Source organism: Hylaeus anthracinus, unplaced genomic scaffold, assembly GCF_026225885.1.
Source record: "Hylaeus anthracinus isolate JK02 unplaced genomic scaffold, UHH_iyHylAnth1.0_haploid 12002, whole genome shotgun sequence".
NCBI classification, from domain to species: Eukaryota; Metazoa; Arthropoda; class Insecta; order Hymenoptera; family Colletidae; genus Hylaeus; species Hylaeus anthracinus.
In genome coordinates this window covers 8,134,461-8,156,901 of record NW_026534349.1, presented here as the reverse complement: position 1 = coordinate 8,156,901, position 22,441 = coordinate 8,134,461, and the positions used below count along the sequence as shown (strand labels likewise).

The 22,441-nt window shown below is 39.5% G+C and overlaps 1 protein-coding gene across 2 annotated transcripts in view; it reads left to right on the top strand.

Annotated features, from left to right (window-relative positions):
- LOC128891643 (diacylglycerol O-acyltransferase 1) overlaps positions 1-22,441 on the top strand; it is a 120,906-nt gene that overhangs the window by 66,718 nt on the left and 31,747 nt on the right. For both annotated transcript variants that reach the window (XM_054151293.1, XM_054151294.1), the window contains exons 6-7: positions 11,593-11,748; positions 21,004-21,178. In XM_054151293.1, the coding sequence (XP_054007268.1) occupies positions 11,593-11,748; positions 21,004-21,178 (331 nt within the window). The remainder of the gene's footprint in view (positions 1-11,592; positions 11,749-21,003; positions 21,179-22,441) is intronic.

The following is a 22,441-nucleotide window of genomic DNA, read 5'->3' as shown; positions in this document are numbered from 1 at the left end:
CCTTGTCCTAACTGACAGTCGTTTGACAGTCGTTTGTATTTACAGTTTATTCATACGACGTTTAGTTTCAGGGATACAAATTGAAAACTTGGAAGACCTTTTTCCTGAAATTGAATTTCTCCAATGAACTTGTAACTTTTCAATTTTTATTTTCGAAACTAGGCGTCGCATGAATGAACTGTAAATACAAAAACTAAAAGAACATTTCATTTCATCATCCCCTATAAGCTGACTTTGTTTTGAAAATTGATTTAACGAATATAATCATTTCTCTGAGCCTATATTTCAAGGGCGTATATATACATCCTCAAAGAGTCAAGTACTTCGACACTAATACTTAAAAAAATTCAAAGATTGGAGTTAGTCGACTCGGCTTGTAAACGGCTCGTTGATCAATTCCATTCAATTACGAATTTCTCCGATCGTTCTCGTTCCCCAGACCGCCGCGCGCCACTCCACGGCTCATCGGAATTCAGCAAATACGTATCGCGGAAATTTTAACGACGATAACGACGAGCCGTCGTCTTACTTACGAATTCTGGCGGTACACTGGCGGCGAATACGTGGAATTGGAAATGCAGTCGCCGTTTCTGATTACGATCGCATTGAGAATGTAACCGCGCCGTGTTGTGTACGAGCATCGGATCACGCGCGCGCGCGAGCTGTTCTTTTCCAATTCCGTTTCGAATTCCTGTGTTTACACTTCCTTCCAACTTTTTCCATTTTTCTGTTTCACCTTCTCTTTTTTTTTCATTCCCTTTGTATTTCGTGCAACATGCTCGATTTGTATGCCGGCGTCACTCATTGTCAGACGTGTCGGCTACACGGAGCGCCGAAGTTGTCACGCCAAACGCAACGTGCACGCGAGGAGAAACAAGATCGTAACCCTGTTCGACGCAGACCCTTAACATTGTTACGCAAATTTGCTGTTAGCTTTAATGTTTTCGATGAAACGATTATGTCGGAATTACGGCGGAGGGGAACGTCTTTTTGGTTTAGAAACTACATGCAATAATTAATCACACAAGGTTAATTTCTACTTGACGAATATTAATTAGTTCCCCTTATGAGTATCACTAGAATCCTGCAACAACGGCAAATGTTTAAATCACTAAACTGTAAAAAAAAATACAAAAAGAATCGATTTTTTCAAAATGCTAGACTAGGATATCCCTTTAACTCGCAATAGTGCATCACCTCGATTGCAATCAAATATCGTTGATCGAACTGGACACGTTTTGTACCCGTATTAAATTCACTTGTATTTATTTGCCATTCCTAGATGACTGACAGCAACAGCGCGCGGTTGGTCGAACGATCACAGCGATGTGGTGGTGAACGTGGCTGAGTGCGCTTGTGAGTTTCGCGCGGTACAATATTTAGAATGTAAAATTGAGCCTGAAATTTGTATTTTAATTAATGGCACGCTGATGTACCGGTCGTATCAATCTGTTCTATAACCTGCGGTCAGAGATACCTCGGAAATGCATGAGTTTTTTTTTTAATTTAATGAAAAATAACAATAAAAACGCTCGTAAATCTGGATGTCTGGATTACAGGGGGTAAAAGTAATTAAAAAATACGGAAGCAATTTCGTGCGGCTCCCATGCGAGGGAATTTCGCGGTGAAATGTAACGTCATCCGTATGAAAATATTGCAAATGTTTTCTTGCCAATGTAGCGTTTCCAGGGTCTGGGTAGCGTTGCATTATACTACTGGTGCCGGACTGCGTATACATTCATATACTAGTGCGTTTTTGTATGACGAAGATAGGTATCATTAAGGTTTATAAAATAACAGTGGAGCACAAAGGATGGGTAACCGCTTTTTGCAAGAGTAAAATGATGTTAAAAATCATCGGGTACTGCGCTGCGTTGAAGAGTATTGGGTACCTGGCGTGAAGTGAACCGTGTGTTGGAAGTGATATTAAACAAGAATAACCGAGAGGTTTATTACACATCTCTATTAAATCTTGTTGGCGCCCAAGGCAAAACTCTTTAAATTTGTCTGTTAAGTTAACATTCGAAATAATAACGCAATATTAATTTGGCACGTGACGAAACCACAGCGTGTCTTTAGATTAGGGTAAAGGGCCTTAGAACCCCGAAGATTTGCTCAGAATCGCGCCGTGGACAGAACAACCTGAAACTTTTTACGCTTACTCAACTTACGTTTCTCGTAGCGATCCATCAGGACGATTGTCTGGGAGTATGCGAGCTGGTCTCACGGAGGGAACCATTCTCGATGACACGTTTCCTGAGCGAGGTTGAAAGAGTCTCGAGGCTGCGCGCGGAAATGGATCCTGATCAAAATGCATCAGTCTACTTTTTCTGGTATCAGCACGTTCGGAAGGAGGACGAACGAGGAAGAGGTGGAAAGACGGATCGACGTAGAATCGCCCGTAGTATGAGTCTTGGATGAGGTGAGAGGACAAAAGAGGGGGCTGAGGAATCGGCGGCGGTGGAAAATGGGATGGCGGAGATCGAGAGTTGCGGTCCTCCGAAGTATACCGCGAGGCGACAATGGGGTCCGAGGTTGAAAACTGGCAATTCCTCAGCTCAGCCAGCCCCCGAAGAAAATGGAGAAACTATTTTCCGTCGTGGAACTTCCGCCATTGTTGCACGGTGGCTGCACAATGCGACCATGGTCGTCGCTTCATCGAGAACACGCCGATCGCGCCGCAACCGAAATCACTGGAATAATGCTATACGTTAACGGGGATTTTTTCCACCTCGCTGTCGGCCACCCCTGAACTCTCCCATCCCTCTGGTTTTCCTTTTGTCGAGGATGAAATATGGCGGTGTCTTAAAAAATTTCGGAAAAATTGTTTCCCGTCGAGCGATATATCTTAACCGATTCATCTCTATCGGGCAGCTGAATCGGGGGCGGGCAATAAAATCATCGATCCACACTCGAACCGGTGAAAGAGCGCGTTTGCATATAAATAGTTTTGCTCTTGTCTTCCGCGGTCGCGGTTTATAACTGTCCATTGTTCGACGGTTGATTGTTCGCGCGGGAAAAGGCTTCGTTTCTGTTCTGTCGAACTATTTAAATTATGAACAGGAATCTTTTAAAATTGGATGCATCGTGTGACCACGTACTTTCTATACAGTTAACTTTGCCAAAATTATCATGAGATATTATATATATATCTGTATATAATTTTTACTTAATCCTAGTTAGATTATGATTATTTTGTCCTGGTAATCCTAGTTTATCAACCAAATATAAATCAATGCTATTCATAATGCATTAATCAATTTTAACATCACTCTGGGAATAATGGCTGCTTAATCCTAGTTATTTGATCTAAACCGTATTCAATAATGTTTGATTTATGAACGAAGAATATACATAATTGACAAAATATGTTCCCGATCGCTAGCTCAGATTATCCACCGTTTCATCGCGTATGTAATCCCATCGCTGGTAAACCTACTACGAACATAATGCTATCGATGAAAAATCCCGACGACAGGGAATCGTTTGACATAAATCTCCCGTGACGGCGCATAGCCTTTCACGCTGGTACGCGTGTGGGTTGTCACAATTTAATCGTGTCGAAATCCCAGATAACAAGACTTGGCAAACGTGACGGAATAAAAACATGACCCCGAACTTTACTCCAAAAACCATTAACCGAAACTTTTAGTGTCGTTAATCTCTCTCGATACGAATAATTTGTTCGAAGTAAACAAAAATTTAAACTGACGTCAATTCGTGACGTTTAACAATTTTTGTTGCGATGTTGCTGTGTTATGCAACATGGGGAAAAAATAGTATTTAGAATTTTGTTTAGTAGTATTCCTACTAAAATCCAAATCGATTGCATAATGTATGTTTTAAATACAAAAGTGAATAATTTGAATTGATAACGTTTACTTTGTTGTGTTATTTAAACTTTGTTTATGATACAGGATGAAGTAATCGAGGTACGTATCATATTTAAAACCGTAAGTCTATAGTTAACAAAAGTATAAAGTTGATTTAGTTAATTCAATATGTTGCTTATGATAAACTGTAAATATAAAAAAGTTTCGTTTTGCCACTCTCTATAAGCTAATATTTTTTTTAAATCCACACCTCTACGTCTCTTAGAATTTCCAACAAAAATCGTCCAGCAGTCAAAGGGTTAATGGTACTCACTGTAAGTGACAAAAAAAAAAAAGTATTTAGAACTGCGTTGAACGTGAAAAATGGCACATATTTAAAATTGCGTAACCAGGAGGCGCGACGAGCCTTCTCTACTTATTAGTCTTCCTAGAGTTAAGACGTCGAGGAACGCCGAAGAATGATGACGTCGATTACCGATATCTCCATCGGCGTAACCCTCTTTGTGTCTATTTCGTGTTTACCGTGATATCGATCTCTCGCGATTCTCGTGATCGTGGCAAAATCGGATAAGAAAGACACACACGTACATGCGCGCACACACGGTCTGTTTGATGTCGCGTTGTGCACCCCTCAGCAAGATAGATTCATTTTCAACGTGCAGCATGCCAAACTATAGGTAAATGTGTACCACGCGTCACGGCATTTGGCAATTATCTTGCGCTGTACAGGTATACTACCTAGGTACATTATGCCACGAGTTTGCTCGTGCGAACTCTCGTGCCTGCGATAATCTAGGAGCTGTATAAGCGACAAACAGGGACGCAGATGTACTTCCTGCAGTTCGAGATAGTAACCACGCGAACGGAGCCCGCGTGTTCTTTTCAAGCTTTTTCCCCGATTTTCTTTTTATCCGTGTTTAGAGGTTACTAGTTACGACGTGCAGTGGTCCGGATTAACGAAAACCTCGACAAAATTAGAAAGAGTTTTTGGATTTGCACGAAACGTGGTATTCATGAGTTATTTGGACCACAAATTTCGAATTCGATATCAGAATTATAAAATCCAATATGACGGATCCAATATTACTGACGTGTATACTAAAACTTCAGTAAATTTGCACGAATGCTATTATACAAGTAATTGGACCACTTTTCTCCTATATTTCTATTAAAGTTGACGAAACGTTCTATCGTATCTAATGACATGCTTATCTCACAAATTCAGTATCGCAGGACAAAATCTCTTCATATTAATTTTTTACCTTGAAAGGTTCACTTTAAAGTTTGATAGATCTATTCTGATAAAGCGAGACGACCATACTACAATAATTTCCTCGTTTGATTTACAACTGACCCCGATCACGGTTAATCTGTTCACCTGCGTATGGGGAAGATTAATCTTTCGTAAGCGTGACAGTGAGAATCACGCGGGAAATTAATATTTATCGCGCTGATGTGTTTTTAATGAAAGCAGACGCAGCAGCCGACAAATGTCCTCGAATCGTGAACCAGTTGGACGCTAAATTTACTGAATATCGGCATGGCAGGTGTCCAGGTGTGCACGAAGATCAGAATCGAGAATTTCAATTTAACATCATTTAACGCCTTAACTGTTTGGCGACAATCGTGCATGTCTTGCGAAGCTAAATATAGGGTAATTTATGATTTATGGCTTTTCTCTTTATTATATCAAATGTTTGCGTTGCTTGGTATGAGTGTACAGAGTTTAGACATGTTTTATATAAACTATAAATAAATTGTTATAAATTTGTACATGTCCTATAAATTGATTACAAAGTTATTAATTCGTAGAAATCCTTTGTATGTTTATCAACTTCGTGTCTATTATCACGTTTGAGAATTTTTTCATAAAAATTTTATAACTATATGAAGGATTTTATGTGTTTAATAAAAACAATACTTTATGTTTGTGCAACCTGTAAAGACATACGCATCATCCATCTATTATCACTTCACTTCCGCCTAATTCGTTGATCCCGTATCCTACATACATATTTTTCACATCTGTGTCATCCGAACTTAAAGTGTAAATATGTATAAACAAAGGACCTAAAATGATTAAGTTTCTGTGTACGAGACATTCTGCAACACATACCACAAAATGATCTCTGCTTATATACGAACAAAGCTGCACACGACAGTTAAAGTGTCAAGACGCAACTTGTTCGATATCGTAAACGAGCCACACAAGACTCGTTCTCTCGTCAAAGGAGTCGCGTTTCGAGCAACTCCCGCGTGGAGGGCTATTTAAACGCGTGGTTTCCTCGGGACGCTAAGAGCCTTCCTAATTAGCACCTCGTTGAGATTTTCGAGCACGCGTCGCAGAGAAAATATTTCTGCTACTGAGGACCTGAAGGAACGGGATGCAAAAGGAGCTGTCGGCGATAATTGGTATCCGGTTCTGTGTCGCAGACGATGTCCCCTCTGGGCACAATGTTTCGATTACCTAGACAAAGTTATTTCTTTATTTCTATTCAAGTCCAATCTGCTTCAGAAAAATTAATTACTTATTAATCATTACTTATTTATTGCGTAACAAATCTTGTTCGAACATCTATTAACATCTATTATGTTGATAATGGTGTTAAGTGTTTCACAATCCTTGAACTCTTTCAATTGTCTAAGTAAAATTGTAATTCGTATTAAACGAATAACGGGCCCCGTTCATTCGTTACTCAAAATGTGCAATATAAACAAGAATTAGGTCTGTGGCTGTTCTAGAGGCTTGAAACAGCAACAGCAATCTAAGGGGACTGGTCGGATCCACGCATTCGCGCATATTACGTGGAAATATCGTGGCCCTTTCGTGGGGTCGCTTGTACATCGTAGTTATTAACGAACGATAATATCGGCCGGTCATATCTGCTACAAGCTTTCTCGCTTTACCATTATCGCGGCATCATCTGCGGGTTGGCAAACAACCGCGGGACCAAATTCGATGCATTAATTATATTCTTTCGAATAATTTAAACGGAGGATCGTTAAAGCGACGCTGATATATTTTATGAATGCTCGGCTGACCGCGAGGGGGTTGAAACGAAATTTATGTTTGCAATGATGTCGTGACCCGGAGAAAGTTGATTAGCGTCGCAACGCAAATTAAGCGTGCGGGGGTTACGAACGCCTCGGTAACTCCGGAACTGATATATCGCTAACAGTATCGTAAACTGGTATTTCCCCCCTTTTTTTTTATTACAGATGTATAGGGTTGTCTACGGAACTGAAACAAGTCGTTTCTTTTGTCTGATTGCTATTATAAAATAATGGAGACGATTACGTTGCAATGGTTTATGTCGCATCACTTAGATATTTATTATTATAAAGTTTTATTCTCCTCAACGTCTATTTGTAATTTTTTTGTTTACATGTACAAACGACAAACAAAAATGATGTCCTGTATAAAGTGTTACAGGATGTTTGGGTAGAAAGTAACGAAGTTAGTGACTTTATTGCCTTTATTTTATTACAATTAAATGACATAGGGGATGTTTTAGTGTCCAATAAAATTTTGTAGGGTTACTGTTAGGGAGGAAGAAGAGGGAAATAAAGGTTCAAGTAAATGCTATTCAGTTTAATATGATCTATCCAAACAACAACAAATTAGCAGAACCTTCACATACTATCCCTATCGTGGCTAGATCTTATTTCATGAGCATTCATTTTTGGGTTACACGTGTCAAGATCCATTTCCAAATTACAATGACACACGCGATCTGGTGTTGCAACCACGCGGAAACTATGATAGAAGCTTGTCGAGAGAGAGAGAAGGAATGCGTTTAGCGCCCCAAACTCCCCACAAATGGCAAGAATTAATGGACTCATATGCACAACATTCTGCAACAGTACACAACGCTTCCGTACGCTACATCGTACAACACTGTAGTTGATTGTAATAACGCTGAGCATCCTGCAATCTCGTTATGAAACAACGTAGTATGCTTTAGTGATGAAATTGAAAATTGAAATAGATCAGTTGCATAAAGGATGTTTCAATCGAGTGAAATGTAATTATTTCGTCATATTATACTCCACTTCTATCGTTAGTCGGCTTTGTTTTAAAACAAATTAAATTTGATTCGTTAACACATATTGGTTTTCGAGAATACGTAGCCAGATAGCCTATACTTGAAGTAGCAACTTTATCGTTCTTTGTCACGTGGTTTATTATACAGAGTGGGACAATAACTTTCTCTACTTTGAATATCTTCATTATTTACCAGTTACAGTAACTTCCACATATAACACTTAATTTTAAAATATCGTTAACAACACTGATATATTCAAGGGTAACCCCCTCGCCCCGTGCGTATACACAAGCATTGAAAATAGTAAACGTATGTTAATTATTAACTTACATTTTTATTAAATAGATGAGCACGAATAACAGAAAATTGGTGAATATTGCACAGTTAGTAGTTAAAGATAAACCAATATATTAATCAATTAACATTTACAGAAACTGGAAACAGATACGAAATTTGTCTGGTATGAAGTGCTTCTTTAAACGGAGTGCTACTTTTTTTAATGTATATAATACCAGCCGTTGTTGAATCAATTTTAGAATGCAAGGTTATTCCAGGTCACCATACTACATCCATTTGAATCAATCACTTGCCAAATTAGACGATAATATTTAATAATAAAATTACTGGTATTGTTATATTCATAGTAACATTAATTAATGGACACTCTGTTCACCTAAAATACTTCTGTTGACTTTAATCGTATTATAACATTAGCAGTTATTCTTGGAATACCATTTCTTAAAATGGAACTGACAGTTTCTGATAAAAATATTTAATATGAAAATAATGAATTTTTAAAATAAAAAAATTTATGTGTATATGCACAGGGTAGTACGTTTAATATTAAAATTGAGAGCACAAATTTTGCAGGAATTTTTTTGTACGTATTTGTAAGGTATTCAGGGCTGCGTATCTTGCATTTGCAAAATTATTGAACTAAGGACTGCTTTAATACATAAGTATGGTTACGAACGACATTTATCGTATTCATTTTAATTATAGACAGCGAACGTTGTAATTTTCTACATCGACATATTATATTGTCTTAACATTAGCAGAATTTTCCTATCATCCAGATTTCATATGGAACCTCTGTTATATCAATTAAAGTTCTCCACTGAAACTCATAGCATGAAATATGTCTAAAATAAACTGTGCGGACTGCATTTTCTCGTGATAGTTGATTTAAAAGAATATAAGAACTGTTATGCTCCCATGTCGTTTAAAAACCTGGCACTGATAGGTGGAGTAAGATCAACTCGAATCGAAATGGTTCTGCAACAGTCTCTTTTAATTGAAATTAAGTTTCTCCGTAGCATGCATCATTTGGTCTCGTTCACTGCTTCCTTCGAAGTTTGGAAATTCTATTTCCAATCTACAAAAGAAGAAAATGTTGTGTTGATTATGACTACATTTGTATCAATCCTCAATAAAGCTGTGCAAAAATATTCTGGTTTATATTTGGATGATCCTCGTAGCATTCACCTATTTTTACGGTAATAACAACATTCCTACTTCATGTATCATTAATCTTATATAAAAAATATAAAACACTTTTGTGAATCGAACCGCGTATTGTACACGGAGGCCAACAAGACGGCAATTTTCTCGACCCTTCGAGGGTATGTCACCCTTAACGCGCGGAATCTCGGCACGCTGGGATCAGGATAACCGATAGCTGACACGATTTAATTAAGATTAGAGCAGTCCAAGGCAAAGAAGTCGGCCAGGTTTGATGGAAATATCGGAAAATATGAGGATTATGTCAGCCACGGCTTCGTCACCGTCTATGTATTCCGCCCCATTAGCTGGCAGTCGTTACGGACATCGCATAATACTAACTGGGCGTTCTTAAGATCGCGATGCAAATACCGCGGTGATAATTAAACACAGCCAGGCTGATGAAACGTAGCCAGGAAAAGAAACGTGTTTCGCGGGAATGTTCCGGTCAACGAAGAGAAACAGCGCGGGTAGCATTTTGAACCTTTAATCATCACGAGCCCGCTTCCAGGGAACGGAGAGCCGCGAGCGGTTGCGAAAAAGATAAATTCACTGCTCTGGGATGAAACTGGCAGCCCACGCGAATACGTAATATCATGTTTTATAAACCCTTTAATTGCCACGTTCGGACACGTACATCCGGCGTAACGTGGCGTCTGTTTTATTTATGCATACGTATTCGCTGTCACGTCCCCAGGGCCGTGCGAAATTGCGATGATTAAAATGTACTTGCTCGGCGCCACCGTTTCGCGTTCTCTTTTCCGTCGTTAGTTCTTTCTTCCGTGTTTTATTAATCTAGAAGGAGGGCACTGCACGCGCCGCGGTAACGAATAGAAGGCTTTCGGTATTTGTTTAATTAAATTCTCTTGAAATGAAGAAGGATACTCAAAAATTGGCATTTTTGAACCTGCTCGGACGAATGAAAAGTTTGTGCTGGATAGTTCACAGTATCACCCAAAGAGCAAAAGAAAATTCCACAGAATCTTACCAGAAGATTTTGAAAGAAAAAAAAAAAGAAAGGAAACGGAAAGAACACATCTCTGAAACAAAAACAACTAAAACCAACTCTAAATCTATATATAAATTATAAAATACATAAATGTATATATTCTTTAGTATTCATCCTATGCTCTTTCTTCCTCTCACATTCACTCTTTCCGTCCCTCTAATTCATTCTATTGACTCTTTACTCTCATTCCTACCTTCCGTATACAAATAAGGGACTATCGTATCATGAAACATAAATAAATACCTTGTGTTTCTATGCGAAAAATATTTTTTTCAAAATATTAAATATATTTTTCCGTTTCAATATACACAATTTACTTTTATTAAAATATATCGCTTGTATGCGACACACGTGCTGCAAAACGAACTTCTGATTTATAGCCTAGCGTTTCATATACACGCCTCGTTTTAGAAATTGGTTATTCTTCTTATTTGGAGTGCCACCAATTGGAAACTTTTATAAAGGCACAGCACTTACTGCTCTCACACATTTTCGTAATATATCAATACACACATTCTATACCTACATATATTTTTGTAATACTCGAAAAATGATTGTGGCAACAACGCTGACCGTTACCACGCAACTCCTCTACGTTCTGTTTCAAATTTTAATGAATTGTATTTCGGTAACAGCGCGATCAATAATTGTTATTCTTTTTTTAAGTGGTTTATAATTTCGGTTTGTATAATGTCAAATTTTCAGCAAGTTCCTAAATTGTTCACGCAATAATTCACGTGAAAATCTGTATATTTTATCGGAAGCTGTTAAAATTACAAAATTTTGACATCGTTTGTCATAAAAGTGGTGCGATCAATTTAAATCGAAATAGGTTTATATAATTTATATTTAATCAAAGAGCAGTCAAGTGAAGTTTTGTTAGGATCCTCCATCAATAAATCCATAAATAAATCTACGGAACAACTACCTTAAAGAAACTCTTTTGTTTAGGCTCTAGAAGCGACAGATCACTTAACTCGATTGATACTCGATATAATTCAAATTGATTTGAATGTTCTCCGCAATAAACACTCTTGTCAGTAACCCTCGTCGTCGATCAAAGCAGGCATCTCTTGACGAGATTATCGCAAACCTGCACTTTGGCTTTGTATCTTGACGAGGAGGATGCAGACGTTACCTTCGAAGACAGTCTGCCACAATAGTTTACAACGTTATACATATAATTAATTCTCTGTTGTTCCAGTCGGTGCCATGTACGTGTGCATGCTATATGCTATCCTGTTCCTGAAGCTCTGGTCGTACGTGCAGGTGAACATGTGGTGTCGGCTGTGCAGCCGAATAAAGTCATCGAGCCAAAGCAGAATGCGACGGCAATCTTTGTCGTACAACAATCTCCAATGTAAGTAGACAATACACGTGCAACGTTGCATTTATTGTTGCATTTATTTTTACTTGTACTTGAAATATTTTGTAATGATCGAAGAAAAAGTCTACTCTTTTGGGAGCATTTTCTCAAAGTGTTTCCTCAAACTATCAAATATATTTCTTACATAAAAACATAACATTAAAGCACATTATTGTGTAAACATATATCTAAAGTTCACAAAAGAATTAATAAATTTAATTAATCTAATTTCTTTGAAACGAATTCTTAACATATTTTTCACGGAAAAATTCGACTGTCTACCCCCTTAATTGATTTATTCCTGATTCAATAACCATTTTCGCTATTGAATGTATACAAGATCAGCTTGCTAAAAATATTTCCATGAAGGCCCCGTGTATTTTAGTCCGGAGTGGCTGGACTAAGAGGACATTTCGCACCAGTTTATCGTCGTATAATAACGCACGGTGAACGCATCCGTTTCGATCGACGACATCAATTTATCGTTGCGAATGCACGGGAAAACGTTATTTTCCACTGCATGTAACGAGCGCCCGAGTATTTTCGATACACGTATTACGCATTCCCTTTACATCGTTCTGTGCTTTAACGCAGCGTCCTCTAATTTAGCACGAATCCTGAAAAACGTCACCCAGGGACGACTACGCGTTATTTCCGTTGCGTTCTATGATGTCGCTTCGCGCGGGATGGGTTTTGCGAATATTTTCGGCGAACAATCGTTATCCGTTCACCGCATTTAACAATGAAATAATGCTGTGTTTCCAGCTGTAGAAGATTGATAGAAATCTCCCATTAGAAGATTATTATCATTGGATTATATTCATTGGAGAATAAAAATGTCGTGGTGTATTATTTTTACTCTGCGACTTGAGAAGAGACTTATGATCGTCGCGATAACTTGCAGATGCTTGCAAATACTTAAATATAAGTAGTTAATCTAATGAACAAAGTGATCAGTATTTTAGTTTATTGGGAACCCTTTATCAAAGCATATATATTAGAACAAAAAAATCTCAATAGTATCAATAGTTTCAATAGTATCGTCGTAATAAATTCTAGGTATTGGTATTTTTTCCAGCTCGAGAGGTGGCGTTCTTCTTTAACTTTGTGCGTTCCTATGTCGAGTGCTGCTCAACAAAAGTGTACTGAAATCAGAAAATTTCCAAAGGGTTAAGATGGTAGAGTATTTATGGTGTTATGATCGGAGGAAAGTCGTATTCCCTGATTGATCTTTCCTCAAGTGGCTCGTACAGCCCTCGAGGCTCCTTTAAAGCGGCTCGAAGGAACCAGAAGTGTTATGTAACAGATTTCCACTGCACGAAAGAGGGCCATAACGCGTCAGAATGATACATGCGGTCCTCACGGCGCTACATGTTTCTAGACGGTAGTGTATGGAAGTGACTGGGAGCAGACTGGGAAAGTTTAATATTCAATGCGGTGAGTTTATTGGGGAAAGGTCGCTCGTATAATTTGACTTCGCCAGGTCTGAATAATCGATACACGGACATCCCCGCGTGCCCAATATCCGGAAATAGAGGCGAGGCTGATCGGGAGTTTAAATTGGGTGGAAATTATTCGCCTCTTCTGTTGCAGCTACGTTGCGCGCGACAGGGGTAGGTGGGTGGGAGAGGGTTAGCACACGCGTCGCGGCCAGCCGCGACACTGTGTATGCACCTTCAGGAGCGAACAAATACCTCGGACACAGGCAAGTGGATTACCGGCTCAAAGGACGTGTGTACATTGCGAGCAGGTACACGCGTGTCAGAGGCCGCCGTGCGTGACGAATATTTACGGTTTGTCTTCTTGTCCTGCTGAATAAATTTATTAAACATCCCCTGCCTCGAGGCGAATCGTTATGGATCTCGGTACTTGGAAATTGTTTTTATACGTACGTGTCATACATGTTTAGGTAATTGTAAACATGCGTGTACAGCACATTAAACCTTTGATAACGAAGGGCGTATACATACACCCTCGAGAATTGGGCTCAGAGAAATGTTTATATTCGTTAAATCAATTTTTAAAAAATATCAGTTTATATGGGATGATGGAACGAAACTTTTTTATATTTACAGTTTATTCATAGGATGCGTGGTTTCGAAAATAAGAATTGGAAAGTTGGGAGTTCGTTGGAAAAATTGAATTTCAGGAAAAAGGTCTCCCAAGTTTTCAATTTTTATCTCTGAGACTAAACGGTAAATTTCCACCACTGCAAATGTAACGACATAAAAATGTCCGACACACTTGAAACATTTCCCAAGCGTTAGAACGTTACATAAGCGGCCGTAGAATAGTAAACTCGCGTTCCGTACAGCATGGGCGCTTTTAGTTTGAAACTCGACGTAGTCAAAGGGTTTAAATATAAGCTTTGAGAGCGTATGCAAAATTAATCGCATACAACGAGCCAATTAAGTTACATTTAGACCAAACTGTCAGAAACAGTTATTGAATATTTAGATGGGTTCAACAAAGTCAATAATCGATTTCCAAACCTCTAAAGTAGACTTTCCCAAACTGTGATCCCTGGCTCGTCAGGGTGGACTGCTTGAAATTCTCGGCTATTGAACGATGTCTTCTGATTTTCTCGAAAATTTGCAGTTTTTTCTCTCTTTATTTGATTTTTAAGATGCCAATTAGTCAGATTATATGTCTAATTTTTATATCGATAAAAAGGCTTGCAAGTGTAAAGTGCAAAGATCAACACTTTGCAGTCTTAAAAGCAAGCATTGATTTATTTTAAACGTTTCGACATTAACTTAAACATTTCTAAATATGATTCACTTCACCAAAAAAATATGGACATATCTCAAAGTATTCTATGGAAAATCAAAGGTTTGGGGACAGTCTGTATGTAGACGCGCGTATGGAGTCGCGCAGCTACCATCGCTGTTTGCAAATTCGGCTCGAGTCCATTTCGTCGTATCAGTGGCGGCCCCCTTCCATCGTTTCCTCAGTTCTTGTTCACGGCCGTGGCTCGTTAATCAATGCCAAGATAATACGGGAGGAAGACATAATGGGGTATGCATGCGAATGGTGCATCGCGAAGCTGATACCTTTCCCGGAAGTCCGTGGAGCAGATGTTGAGGGATGGTCGAACCGTAAGTATCGCGAGGAGGGATAATGTAGTCATTCGTACGTTCGAGATCCTTCTCATTGACCGAAACGTGCCATGATGTTCCACCGTTGAATATACAATTTGTTCTTAAATCAGAGGTAAGACGAAGACACCGAACCTGACGTCAGTTGCGCGTGGAATAACTAAATGATGATTGCTAATTTGCGGTGTGCCGGGTGAAAATTAAATTTGGTTGTCCTTAAGCTATATAACACACACATTCCCATAGATTTACCCATATTTTCATTTGCCATCATTGTATAAACATTCACAGTCTAATAATTAATGTACACTACAGACCATTAATTTCGATACACCACTACGCCTGTAATTATTCCGAAGAAAGACGAACGTAATTAATCCTTGGACATACAAATAAAACGGAACTTGTAAACTCCAAAACATAGTACAGTCAAGTAGGGTATAGTTTAAACTGTCCTATGTTAAATTAATACATGAAATAGTATTTCAAATTTATTACTCCAGCCAACAACTTATTCGTCTAAAACCTTTTAGTAAAACCCATAGCATTACTCTAATAAATGTCCAATTTGACATAGAATGACCGCACGGCGCATAAGGTCGTTAAGTAAAAAAAAATTATAAAAAAATGAAAAAAAATGAAAAAAATGAAAAAAAAATGAAATAAAATAAAATAAATAAATTTCGTGCTCTCGAGCGATCCGTTCCGTCGCTCTCCGATCGCGCGGCAACACCGTGACGGAGTATAATAAAAAGCACCACGGGGTAATACGATTATCGAAATTCGATGGGACGCTTCGGTTGCCCGCGCGGGGATGCACGCGCTCGCGATCGATCTCGTTTGATCGATTCGGTCGATCGACGAGCGGCACGCTCGCTAGTCGTTTCCCTAGCCGAAGCCACGAGCGCGTGTAATCCTCTCCATTCCGTTATGCTGTGTAATTTTCGTCCTCCTCCTCCCCTCCCTTCACCCAGCTCTCCTTCAGCGACCGCCGGAGTACATCGTATTATTGCGTTTCTTATGACGATGTTGACTTCTATCGATACTCTTTTCGCTGCTATGTTTTGAGACTGATGTGTCGTGTGCGCCTAAATTCGGATAATAATTGCGTAGGTCAAAAGCTGGACAACTTACTATGAGCACGACACTGGCAGTAGTATGCCCCGTAGAACTTCCAGCAAAAATCGTTTCGCGGCCAAAGGGTTAATTAAATTGGCAAAAATAAACAAATTTACATAGAGTGCTATTTTGTTGTTGTCTTATGAAATATAGCAGGACACTAATTTCTTTCGATCAGCGTTCTTGGTGCCCGTTAGTCCTACAGTCAGAAGCGCGTGTAATCATCCTCAGACTTTTCTTTCTTTCTTTATTCAGTGATTACCTATTGGAATAATTGTAACCCATACTTTTATGCCATATAATTTTCACCAGCCTCGTTTTGGTACCACGGATGCACGCCGAATTATTGGGTTACCTATTTATAACAACGACGTTGACTTCTCTCGGCACGAAGGTAGCGCATACGCTATCTGCTGTGAGCGTTCCCTTTCCGTGGAAGCTTTTTGTCCTTTCCGTGTCGGGACCGCGCGATCGATCCACGGGTAAATCGAGTTCGACGACCGGAGTATTTCGCGTAACTTTCAATAAGCAATCTCCTTTAATGTCTCTCTTAGCCCGCGCAAAGGAAGAAAGTCCCTTCGGCCGCGGGGCAAGCACGAACCAACCGATCGACTCGAGAACGAGCGCTTGGGCAAAAGTAAAGCTGGAACGGGCCAGCTATTGGGCAGACGTGACGCGCGCGGTTATGGTTCTCGCGTGCCACCATCCCGTTCGAGTCAATAACGTTCCTTGCGAGAACGTTTTACAGTTTCACCAGGTGATACTCTTCCGTTGCTTTTATCGAAGTTCGACTGTCGCGTGCGCGCCGATTCCCGTAAGATGCTCGCGTTTCGAGCATTGCAAGATTTGGATATCGTTATCGTGGTTACGGATCTTTGAAATTTTGTCAAATTCAACCCTTTGAGTTAGATCTTTTCAATTGAAATCAGAATGTAATTTAAAAACTTGCTGAAAATTATTTGTCCTACGTACAAACAAACAAAGAAGCAAACCGTCTCTTTATAATATTAGTATAGATATAGATTGTGAAGTTTGCTCGTCAAACATTATGTTTTGACCAAACGCTTTCGATTTCGGGTACGTCTCACGAAGGTTCCAATTTCGTCACTCGACGGCCGAAATTACTGTACCGAAAATTTATCATACATATGCGAACTCGTAAACCTGTCGCGTTGTTAATATTCGTATTTGCCTAGCTCGGCTCGTAGTCGCCCTGGCATTCCTCAAAATCCCCATCGTTTACGGTTTCAAATATTAGTATGATGTTAAATGCGGTGTCATATATCATGCCCGCGTAGAGAAAGAGAGAGAGGGAGAAAGATGGAGGGTCTAATGCTACTGTCGGACGAATTTCCCATCTAATTTATTACTCCGTTGACGTCCAACCTTTCATGCTCCAAGTTCGCGGAAGCACCAACGCGTCTGAAATCTTCTTACGTGACGGTATCACGAGCACCGCAGCTCTGCCAGAGAGTAGGAACCCGACAAGTTCGCACCCCTCTACCTCGCTCATCCTTTCGCTCGGAAGATAGTTTCGAGATGGATACGACGGGATCGGGAGGCTTTGGTTCGTGGGAGTAATTTATATTTTTTCAATCTCGTCGGTGGTTTCTGCGAAGAGGTCTCATTTCGACTAGTCATTTCGCCTTTGTGCCATGAAACGCTTGTACACAGGGTAAATTAGATAGAGAAACTGTTGCATATTTGAGGGACAGTTGGGCAAATATTTAACATTTATTTAATTAGAACCGCTCAACCCTTTGTCTGGAGTTTACCAGTAACTTGAGACTCTTTGTCACGTATTTGGTGTATTCCTTCCAGGTAACTTAAAGTAATTTTACATCAACATTTTATGTATATTTACGTGTCAAATAAGACAATTTTTTAAATAATAATATTACTTTAGTTTTAATTTTTTTATTTTTAAAAGTGAACCAAGTGGTCCATTCGGACAATCCAACCCAACGAAGACGACTGCAACTTTGGAACGCGATCAAATTAATCCCTTCCTTTTTAATTGCTATGTGTTCTCGAATGACAACTGAAGTTGCACCCACACGTGATGATTCACACAAAGGAAGATGATTCCTCGAAGAACGACGAAAGCTAGGTGGGCAAAGATGCAGCGAGTGGATCGCAAAGCGAATGGGAAATCTCACAAATTAAGCTTGAGCTGTACAAGAGGACGAAGCTTTCCGATAGGATTGGCTGCAATCTTCGACAAGGCAATCCGGGAGACTCGTAAATTTCCTGAAACAGCGCGAACCGAGCCTAACAGACCCCGAACTGTCTCGATACCAGTTGGCCACAATTTCCCGGCGACATGGAGATCTAATTCTAGCAATTTATTTGCCCGATAAACTGAAGGTGTTTTCATCGGATCCTCGAAACGTCGGCGATCCATTAGCCGCGGACGGTTTTCAATCCTAGTCGTACCGTCATTCGTAGAACATTTTCTCGCTAAATTCTAAACTAGTTTAAAGTAATCGTCTGGTTTAAACGGTTCAAAAATCCGATTTTTAACCAATTTTATTTTTAGTGATCCATTTAAAGTAATCATTGAATTGTCTATAAAGTCCACATCGATTTTTTGTAAGTGATACAGGTCTGAATATATCGGAATAGTTGAAAACAAATAACATGTATACATCCCTTAAAAGGTGGAAAGGTTGTGAAACAAAATGGTTGGTAGCGTTTATGTACACCCGAGTTGGTAGTTGGGTATTATTTAGGCATGTGCATGTGCCTCCCTCTTTCTCTCTCGTAATCTTCCATATTTTTCGAGATATTCGGCTGGAAGTTTTCATATGAACGCCCTGCAGATAGCTACGTAAAAATTTTAGGCAGTGTAATGCACTATCGATCGTCGAGCTACAACATGCTCTCTGGTAATACGCCGCGATCGAGGATCAGGTATTAAAAATTCCTTTCTCATTTTCCCGCACTTCACACAGTCGTTATCCTAGCGGATTCCTGGGTGATCTCGCGGTTTCTCGCGTATCCTAATCATAGCGATACGGCGCATTAACTGCATGCGACGGCGACGAAAATGGGGAATTCCGTGCTTGGTATTGACTACGGTCGACGAAAAGACCCCCTCGGAGAGAATAAATGATGCAGTGAAACGAAAAGAAAGAAAAGCGACGGGAGACGAGCCGACGTACGAAAAAGGGGCAGCAGGAATTTAATTTGTACAAATTCTTCGGCACTTATTACGTGGATCGTCGCCTGGCGTCGCTGGAACGTCCATCGTTCCGACGATGGACCGCGAGCGGAACGTCGATTTCTGGCTTTCGAAAACAGCATCGGAGAACCAACGTTCAATGTCGCGAGTCAAGCGGATCGGCCTGTTTTCCAGACGTCCGCTAACAGCCGGCGCAACTGAGCTTATTTGAATTCCAGATTGGATTATCCGTCGGATTTGGATAAATGAGGGGATCCTATCAGTTACCTATTCATGCTGGCACGGGGATTAGACACAGAGACGAGAGAATCGGTTCTCATCCGAGCCGAATAACAAACGAAAACCCGTCATGATCCGCCGAAACTAACAACGGTGGACGAGGATGGAGAAAAAAGTATCGGAAATGAGAAAACAAGATGAACTACAACGAGTAACTTTAACACTAGGTTTACGAACAGCCGTGAAGCGACTGTTTAGGGTAGAATTTAGTAAAGTCAACTATAGATTACAACAACTGCGTACGCTCAGTAACCTCTATGTCTATTGAAAATCTTTGTCTAGATTAAAAGAGAGTTATGATGTTTTCAAATAAATTTTTCATTGCAAGTGTATAGGGCATTCCAAGCATTTCCATCACTTTTGAACCCAACTACGCCGAGTTACATGGTACAATGAGGGTAATATTTAATAATTATATATTTAAAAAGACAATTGTTTAAGAGTATCTAACAATGATAGTAACTACCTATTAGATAGTAGAAATTCCACCCTTTAATTTGAATTTTATTAGAATCGAATCAGACGATTCTACGCCGAGTTAGGCACTTCAAAGTCGCATACATTGTTATAAAAAAAACAATTGTTTAAAAGTATCTGACAATGATAATAACTATGTATTAGGTAGTAGTAATTGTGCCCTTCAAATTAAATTTTGGTAGAATCGAATCGGACAATTCTACACTGAGCTATGACACCTCAAAGTTTCCTATTTTATAGAGAATTATAAGAGAGTGACAGACGTAGTGACCTACTATATATACATATAGCCACGTGTCCTTGCAAGGCCGTTCCAATTCCGAGAAATACTAGTACACATTGTAGTATTTCCTGAATGGCCCGCCCCTCTAAATTCCTTGACACAATAGTAAACATTGTAGTATTTCCTGGTTGGAGAATCCCTCAGAGCTCTTTCAAAGAGAAACATTTATATCCATTTTTCTGATTCCAAATCTGAACTTAGAATTTAGAAATTCAAAATGGCGGATACAACATAACGACACAAAATGCGATCGAGTGTTCAACTTTGGTCCATTTCCACTTTAGAAATAATGTGTTTAATAAATCGTTCCATGAGAATCATAGAAACTTCGATACTTTCATTCAGTACGAATATTCATTGAAAAAGGACATAGAAAGAAGGAAGAAAAATTGGAAAAGCTTTCGATTCGTCCTGACATCTTTAAATAATAATACTTGCGCCAACAACTTACGTTTTTAATCATTGTTATCGCCGTGTAGCAATCCGAAGTTACGTCGCGCGGGAGATCGTAGTTTAAATACTTTTCAGTTTTCTTGTAAGATTAAACTACACCGTCACCAGTCCCTGGAGAACCGTCGGAACGATTCTTGGGGGCACGACGAAGTAACTTCTCGGGTAGCTTTTCATCAAACTCCGTCTCGGCCTTCACTTTTCGATTTTTGTTTTCGTTTCCTTCTTGGCCGGGAGTCTTGGGCGAGGGTTCATGAAATTCCTGTTGCTTGCCAGGCGCGTGTGATTCATCGCAGTAATTTGTTTTTTTCCCCTTCTCCGGCTCCCTGTTCTAATGCGGATACGATTTCTCGTTGCAGCTTCCAGCGTGAAACAAAACGGCGAGGAGGTCGATGACTCGAAGAACGAAGTAGACGGTACGGCTTTGGTGCAATATCCGGACAACTTGAACCTCCGTGATCTTTACTACTATATACTGGCGCCCACGCTCTGCTATGAACTGAATTTCCCCAGAACACAAAGGATACGGAAAAGGTAAATAATGATAGAGCTTGCGCTTCGCTTCGGAACTTATGCGTGGTATCTTCTTCATGCATCTTCCGACTGTTTCGCTAAGAAATTGTCAAGATACATTATTTTATTAATCCTTTGCGCTCGATGTCATTTTTATTAAGCCGAACTCACAACTACGAATAATTTTGCGAGTTTTTGACGACCTTCTTATAGGTACGTAAAACGATTTTAAAAAGAAATTATTGTACGAGTTTAATATTCCTAAAATTACAAAATTTTTACACCGTTTTTCATAAAAGTGAGGTGGTCAGTAATTGTTATTATCCGAATTAAAAGGAAGAATTTGAGGGGATATCTAGCGAGCCTTTCGATCGCTTTTCCCATATTCACCGTTTGATCATTTTAAAATTTCGTAAGAGGATTCGACTCGCATCGCGAGAGTCCCGAAATGATGTTTTCGTTGGAGTGTCGCGCCATATGAAGTTTCTTTTCCACTGCAATTTGTCTCCGAGATTTTCGAAGCCAACAACTGCCAGTGACAAGAAACGTCGTGTCGGCCAGACAGACACGAAGCACTTTTCCGACGTACCCGGTAGCATGCATCGCGAAAATACGTCCGCGCAGTCGTAAGAAAGTGTTCCATGAAAATTTCTTGGAATTCCGGATACAATCGGAAGTACGTGGCGGAAGCACGGAAAGGAATACATCACCTCGCCCCCGGAGTCCATCCAAACCTACCCTACTCCATTTTGCCGACAATACACCACTTAAATCTAATTTCGTGAACACTTCGCTCGCCAACTTTCCCATCTTTCATATGTTTTTCTTTCGATTGAGAGGAGCTGAGCCGGAATAGAAGATGACTTCTTAAGGAAACGTATGAAATAGAAGATACATATAACCATACTTGCTCCTATACTAGGCTGTTATGAATATAAAATTAAGGAAGTGTTCTGGTTTGGGCTGTCAAAAAATAGATAGCCTTCAGGAATTTCTTTTGTAGAAATGAAAAGGAATATCAAAACAGAGCCAATTTTATAACATTGAGTAATGATAAAACTACTTATTTATATATTTTTTGTTTCACATTTGGTTTTATATGCGCTCTCTTAGGATAGGTGACTGAGGGAAGATTAAAAGTTGCATAGTTTTTCTTTTTAAATAAATAGTAAATTTACCTTAGAATTAATTTCTACATCTAATAATTTGCTGACAGTTAGTGAATAATTGATCATGAGCATACTGGGTTGTCTGGAAAGTCCATGTCGATTTTTGGTAGGTGGT